This window comes from Zophobas morio, unplaced genomic scaffold, assembly GCF_036711695.1.
Source record: "Zophobas morio isolate AGI-343-1 ecotype UQ-CSIRO unplaced genomic scaffold, CSIRO_AGI_Zmor_V1 ptg000024l, whole genome shotgun sequence".
NCBI classification, from domain to species: domain Eukaryota; kingdom Metazoa; phylum Arthropoda; class Insecta; order Coleoptera; family Tenebrionidae; genus Zophobas; species Zophobas morio.
The window spans coordinates 16,744,108-16,751,963 of NW_026972129.1; the positions used below are offsets into that span (position 1 = coordinate 16,744,108).

Sequence of the window (7,856 nt, forward strand, 5' to 3'; positions counted from 1 at the left end):
GGCAGCAACATCGGGGCATCTGGAGCTCCGTTTTGGCTTAAAAGTAGTACGTGTTCGCGAATTTCTAATTTGTTGTTAATAAATATTAGTGAAAATGTTTTGCGTTACTGCTGTAAACATGAAGGAAAGTGGATATTTTTCCAAAAATCCCGAAACCGGAGTAATACGACTTGAGTTTTAATTTATTTCTATTTTATTGTATTGTATAACGTTTTATCCTTTATTAACAAATCCTACCCTCTCCTTTCCTGGCAAGATCTGCTCCAGATCTTCCCGTGGTTCTTGCTGAGCATCAACGATCCAGGCCAAAAAAATTCATATATTTAGAGACAGCAAAGTTGCAGAAAATTCGTAAAATTCGCTCGTTGGTGGCCAACGTGAAGCAAGGGGACTTTCGTAACTCAAGCATTTATACTGTTTAAATATGATAAGTATAAATATGTCATAATTAAACCGACAACCGTTTTCCTACAAACATGATGTTATTAAAAACAATTCAGTTTGTTTAAACATTGTCAAATTAATCGATCACTTCGAAATTTCACTCCGCGATATCAAATTTTATTTTTCTTAAATATTTTTCGTCTCTAGTTTGTAAAAAATCATGTTTGTTAATTTTAAGGAGTCTCTATCTGTTGATGTATGATCACGCACCAAATAGATCCGCTTTTTACACCAGTAGGATTGATATAAATATAGATGAATATACGACATCATGAATACAAGATATAACAAAATAGAAAACAAAAAGTCACTATTGACGTCGAAGACAAACGAAATTATCTGTAATTTCCCAATAATTATAAAATTTGGATCCTCTTATCGAACAAACCAATCAATACTGATTAGTCTGAAATTTCTAACATAAATACAAAATTTAACAACAATCGTCTCAGTACTTTCGGAGATTATCTGTGTAATATAAATCCGGAACGGCAGACAGACGGATAGATAGACAGACGCACAGACAGACAGAAACGGGAGACCTATTTCTTCGTACTCTAGGGATCATGAAAGGTCGAGGAAGCGTAAAAGTAGTCGACCGATGGACTCGATTACAATACTTCCTTTGGTCAGGAAGTAAAAATGATGTAAAATTTGGGCTTTGGAAAAATATACTTATAAATTCTGTAAACGTCATTATTTTTAGCTTGAAGTTGGGAAAACGTAATTTAGTACACTGCGGATATGACACATTTATTGCAACGTAGGTATGAATTTAGGTAGATCACGAATGAGGAATTAAAGGTGTAAAGCGTGTATAATAAACAAAAAACTAAATTCCAGGTAATTTATTTCCAAGCTGCTTGATACATTACAGTTTTTCTAAAAGTCACGACCACACACGCATGGATCTTGTTGATGGTCAGAAGCGGAATCGGTATCCCCCATTCCAGGAACAGTCGAGTGATATGACTCCTTAAGGAAGTTAACATGACCTTGAAGATTTCTGATCCGCATCTGCGCGTCTTCAAAGTTCTCATGAAGATTATTAATCTGTGACTGCATTTTTTGTCGGATTTCATCTCGGTCCTTCTGCGCAGCTCTCGCTTGTGCTCTACTTTGGGCTAATTGTCTTTCTAAATCGGAGACCTGATTTTGCATAGATCTCCGTACTGTTTCGCAACGTTCTTTATTTCTTGCCACCTGCCGTGCAGATTCTTCTCGTACGGATTCCAGCTGCGCTGAGAGTTGGGCTATTTCATGTAGTTTTGATTGAACGTCTCTGTCGGTGTCTTGGAGAAGCTCGTCAGTTTTCTGCAGTTCATTCTGTATGTTGGCATTTTCTTCCTCTAGTTCGTTCACTTTATTCTCAAGTTCTTGTACACGGGCTGCCATTGATTGTTTTTCGCTCTGTCCCAGCTGGTTGTCACTGCTGACTTTATCCATTTGCTCGGTAATTTCAGCAATTTTGTCTTTATATAGTTGAAGTTCTCGATTTAGAGAATCGTTGTTACGTTCCGCTAATAAATGCATTTGTTGTACTTCTTGTAACTTTAGTTGAGTAGATTTTAACAAATCTGGAAGAGGCAAAAGTTCTTGTAGCTTCTCTTGAAATTGATTTTTAACTCTTTGTATTTCTAAATTAACTTGTTCGTTAACTCTGTTGGCGTCCATTTCTAACATGTCGATTTGCCTTTTTTGTTCTTCGACTTCTTGTTGTGCTTCTAAATACTGCAACAGCAAATTTTAATCATTTGTGAAATAGTCATTTTTGTTACCTTGTTTCGATAATCGTCCAGTTGTTGTTGCTGATCTTGAATGAACGATCTAAGTTCTTCCAGCTCATCTTGAGCTTCTCTGAATCTTTGTTTTGCTACTAATAACTGTTGCTCTTGTTCGATCATGTGCTCCTTCGATCCTTGAAACTAATTGAAAGATAGTTGATGTTTCACAATTCAAAATCTCTTACTTTATTGCTGTCAAGTTTGAGTGATTTCAGTTGCCGCTCTAGATCTTTGACTTTTTCTTCCATGAGTTTCCTTGCTTCTTCTGCGTCTTTTATAGTAGTTTTAAGTTTTTCATTATCAGCACGAAGGCATCCCACTTCACACAGTTTCCCTTTGAAGTCATCTTGCAGTCGACAGTACTGTTCTCTTAATTCTCTTAGTTGTTGATCTGAGCAAGGCATTATACATGGGGCACACGGAGGACATGGTGGTACACACGGGGGATATATGGGAGGACAAACAAGAATTTTTTTGTGTTGTTCTAAGTGTTCTCGTTCAGCCTGGACGGCAGTGAGCTCTGACTGCATGCATTTTACATCATTTTCCATATCACATAGTTGTTTTTCCTGTAATATATACATAGTTACACAGTTTGACATAAACATACGAAAAACTTACTAGAAACTTGGTAGTTTCTGAATATTCGTTTAGACGACCTTCAATATCTGCAGGGCATGTGCCCTTATTTTTTCCACAAGGCATTTTTTTTGGTTTAGCACTTTGCTGTTTCTGTTCACAAACCTGTAAAAAACTGTGTAGGACTACTTACGGCTAAATTTCCAAATATATTTTTATTACTTGTTGAATTTTTTCGTTAAGTACTGAATTTTCTTTGCAGAGCATGCGCATCTCACATTGGATCGTATAGAGTTTTCTCTGCAGATATTCGATAGTTTGGTCCTTGTTGAGTAAATCCGACTGTAGTTTGTACCTAGAATTTTTTATTGAGCTTCATATTTAAAATAAATTTAGTGTTATTTCATTTTGACAGATTAGTTTGACTTGTTTGTGTAGTTATTGGTACCTAATTAATTTAATACCTCATGCCTTCTAGATCAGCATTTTCAGCTGCCAGTCTCTCTTGCATGGTGTAACTGTCGCTTAATCTTTTAGCAAATTTTGGCACCACCGACTGAAATTAATTCTCATTAGTGTGTATCATATCAAAATCAATTTTCAAACCATGGGTATATTAACTTCTTGGGGGGCCTTATTGTAACCTGGAGAACACGGTGGACGCGGCGAAGAACCGCTTTTCTTCTTTTTCTCGTCACAGAGAATCAACTTGGGAATATTGTGCTCCGTCATTCCGCAAACAATCACTTTGGGCAAAACGTCTTCGTTGTGTCTCATTTGAAGAGGACTATCTGGAGGAATCATTTTCTCGAATAGGTTTGTCTGAGCAATCAGAAACTGAATTCTTTTAGTTTTTTCTTCAAATAAAAGCATCTGAGCTTTCAATTCTCTATTTTTTTCTTCCAATTCTTTAGCTTCAGCTTCGGTGTGCTTTTCTTTTTTCAGAAGTTCGGTCACACGGATTTTTAGTTCGTAGATAATCTTAGCAGTAGATTTAGCTTGCTGTTCTGCTTCCTCTAGTTCTTTCAAAACAGCTGCATCTATCGCTGGATCAAATTTGAAAATTGACCCATCACCAGCAGCTTTCGTCTCTCCTTCTCCCTCTCCTTCTCCTTCATCCGTCTCTGTTACGCCTTCCTCTGTATCTCCCTTTGTAAGTAACGATTATTGGTGAAATACCACATTAGTGTATAAGAAACTTACTGCTGTAGTGCCTAAAAGTTGTTGGTTCTCTTCAGTTACCTCAGCTAGTTCTGCAGAAGCTTGTTTTATCATATCTTCAACCTTTTTCAGTTCATCTTCCTATTTTAATTAAAATCATTAAGATGCTTTCCTAGTGTTGACTTACTTACTTCTTCTTCTTCTTCTCCTTCCGTTTCAGTTTCAGTTGGAGGTTCAGTTGTTGGTTCAGATGCGAGTCCTGCTTCCGGCCCCGCTTCTGGACCTTCTGGAACAGTAGTGTCGAATTCGTCAGCGGATTCGTCTTCCGCCATGTCTTTGGGTGATTCTTCGACTACTTCGACGTCTTGCTTTAACTTGATTTCTTTTGCAACGTTGTTGATACTAATTTGTGAATGATTCTTTAATGTGTACACAGAGTTTCTGGAACTACTTGGGGAGTAAAATATGTCAGCATCAACTTCCTCTGTTTCTTTCTTAAGGCGAGGGGGTGATTTAATAACTTTGATGGATGATTTTAAAAGTGGACCTCTGTTTTCTGAGGTACTAGACCGTGTGGAGGTGGGTGTTTTTCTGTAGAGATGCTTCCGCGCACTTCTTGGTTTTAGTTTTACGGAAGTGGGAGACCCTTTCTATTACAAAATCAAAAGTGTGTATTACTTGACTATGTTTGAAACTTTTACCTTTCGTAAAGCCTCTGAGGATTTGGAGTATTTTGCTGACGGTAAACGTTTGGTTAGTTTACGAAAGAAATTTAAGTCGATCGAATCGTAATTTCTTAAAGTTTGTTTGAAGTAAGTGTCAGCGTCTCCGGAAGGGCGAAGTGGTTTAGTACAAGAGGTGTACTGTTGGAAAATATCCAAATTTTGGTGCAGCGAAAGACTTGAGAAAATCTTCTTTTTTGCTGACGTTTTTGAAATGGTTTCTTCGATATTCGAACCTGAACGTTTCAACAAATTCTTATTTGGCAGACTAATTTTCTTTCTGTTCTAAAAATCTAAAAATGTCAAAATAATAGTAAATCAATTGTTATTATTTACTTTCATTTTGCAGGAGAAAATCACTCTGTGGGAGAATTTGCTTGCTTGGAGTGGATTTCAACACACGATATAAGATTAAGGCACTGATGGAAATTATAATTACGTGGTAGAAATTAGTATAAATGTACAATTGATGCCAATTGGGACAACAAAAAGTAAGAATTTGTATGTCAACGACTATGCTGCCTCGATCCATTTGTGGTTTCGATTTTTTTTTCACTAACAAAAATATAAATCGTTTAAACTTCATTTCTTAAAAATTCTGGAATGCTTCTGAAGAAATAGTACATCTTCAATGAAAATCAGTCAGTCCTATTATTAATGTTATTTTAATTAGGTTATTAAAATGACACGTTGACAATTTAAAGTGAGAGCAGCAATCTATCCATTAGTATCTCAAACTAATTAATAGTGTATCACAAGTGAATAATCTTTTGTTAGAGGAAACTATTATTATTTAATGAGGTAATAGAACTGAAAATAAGTACAAAATTTGGGTGTTTATCAGACACATTACTGTTTCCATTGTATTTTTTGCAACAATAATTTAACTCGAAAAAATGACAGCGTAACCGAAAAGAGTGTTGAAATTTTCACTGTTAACCAAAACTTCAAAAGCCAAAAATTATGTTGTAGAATCAAGGAAAACAAATAGCTAATGTTTTTGATTAGATCAAATGGACAAAACTCGATTTACGTCTCTTAAATTTAAAACTTAAATTTCGCGCTGAAAGAAAAAAACGACGCGGAGCTAAATATATTTGAAAAACTATAAATAATAAAAAAAAACTGCAAAGACGACTTAGGGTAGGAAGATTGTAATACGAAGTAGAAAAGACCCAGAATCGGACGCGAGGTTCGGGGAGAACGCATTTTTGACACACTTCTCACGTAGCAGTGCTAGTTGAAACATGTGTTAAATTTTGATATGTAGAATATTGTTTGTAATTTCTTTCTTTCCTGCGTGAACGTAGCTTTAGAGTGAGAGTGGGTTCTTGTTATTCTATCAAATGGGAAGTGCTATCAGGTATCCCTCAAGATTCGGTGTTAGGTCCGATATTGTTTCTTGTGTATACAAAATTCGAGGTAAAATTGACGTGATATATTTTTTGGTTAAGATTTGTTTGATGAAATCGCCAGAAAAATGAAAATGTGTCCCTTCACAGCGGTTTAGACTGTCAAAAAAAAAATCAATAAACTGTGGTGCCTAAATACCTACTTACAGATGATATTGTATACCCGATCTCGCGCTTTTTATGCAGATGACGGTAGAAGAGTGTAATTAGTGCAATATCAATACATTAATAATTTTACATTACATTATTCACCCTTCATAACTTTTCAGTCGACATTTAAATTTGAGAGTAAGAATATTAGAAATTATAATCAGTTAAATCAATATCATCATCGTGTAGACATGGGAGATGTATCCATTTTTTTATTGTATATTATTAGGACCCACCACTGACCCGGAAATGACCGGCATTCAGGCAAGACTTCTATCATTATCTATTATATTATTGATGTATTATTTTGTTGCTTCCAAATTATTGTCTCATAGCTTGAATTTGAACATTTATTCTCGAATTATTATTAGACCTTCACGAGGAGACGCCCTTCGTTCCGCTGTCGCTACAGTCACGTCCTGACGCTGCGTAGTTTGTTTTTTACTCAACTTTGATTGTTTTTTGCTCGACTGCTATATAATGTAACCTTGCCGCTGCACAAATTTAGAGACGGTACAATAAGATAAATTAAAATAAACATTGTGATAACCCAAACTTCCCGCCTTAAATTGAGACTTGAAAAAGTTTGAAAGGCCCGCGAAAAATTCAAAAATTCTAACAAAAGGAACCTACGTTGTGGTTTATCCAGCCACATATAATACATTGCAAATGAAACACGTAAAAATATGAAAGAAAGAGACAACCGCGAGTTGACAGATATACACATATGGGAAACCGAACAAGTACAAAAACCTTACGTTTATGTTTTGAATCAATGCAAATATTTGCATATCACAAATTTAATAACAAAAAAGCAAAATCTGAATTAAAGTAACTGGATACAAATACACAAGTTATTACAGGCGTGTGGCGGCAAATTTAAAATTACGCCAGTCACAAGAGCACAACAAAAATACCCATAGGGCGCTCTAGCATACGCGGAGTTTGGGGCTCCCGGCCGGGGCTGTTCTCCCCCGCGACGGTGATTCTATCTATCGCAAGCCTACCGCAAAGCACATCTCCATGACGAACATGCCGTCCTAATCAGGTTGTTTCGGTCGAAAACTGTTGGTTGGAACGTCAAGGCTATAAAAAAGCTGACAGCTTCACATCGTCCAGACCGTTCCCACTGACTCTACACAAAGCCTGCACCCCTTGTGCAGATGGCGCGACAAATCCCGCTAGCCCCACTAGGAGCCGCACCGTACACTTCTGCTATGCGTTCCGGTGTTATTTAACCTCAATTTCATTTTTAAATGTTCAATTTCTTATGACTCTAATATTGTCGACAACTGAACAAGTGTTAAAGTTTCAAAAGTGCATTAAACAACATTTAAATTCGACATACAATCTTGTCAAATTTTAAACAACAAATAATTCTTATGTGAGATTAAAATTGGACATCAAATAATTTATACGATGAAAACATTCATCAACAAAATATTTACAAAACAAAACTAGCAATGATCTATAAAAATTAAAGATCTGGTATGAAATAAACTTGTGCAAATAAAAATATAGTGAGGTTAAAGCTGCAGAGCATGAAATTTACGTTCAATTAAAATTATACAACAAAGAAAATTACAAGTTAAAATTGTGAGATA

At 35.9% G+C, this 7,856-nt stretch overlaps 1 protein-coding gene across 1 annotated transcript; it reads right to left on the reverse strand.

Annotated features, from left to right (window-relative positions):
• Positions 1–1,277: 1,277 nt before the first annotated feature.
• Positions 1,278–5,180, reverse strand: LOC135135005 (centromere-associated protein E). The gene is made up of 11 exons (XM_064063935.1): positions 5,027–5,180; positions 4,670–4,975; positions 4,160–4,618; positions 4,011–4,109; positions 3,414–3,956; positions 3,272–3,363; positions 3,030–3,162; positions 2,850–2,972; positions 2,414–2,797; positions 2,223–2,369; positions 1,278–2,175 (listed from the first exon to the last, which is right to left on the reverse strand). Exons 1-11 carry the CDS (start codon positions 5,030–5,032, stop codon positions 1,327–1,329), a joined length of 3,141 nt encoding a protein of 1,046 aa, XP_063920005.1. The 5' UTR covers positions 5,033–5,180; the 3' UTR covers positions 1,278–1,326.
• Positions 5,181–7,856: the final 2,676 nt, after the last annotated feature.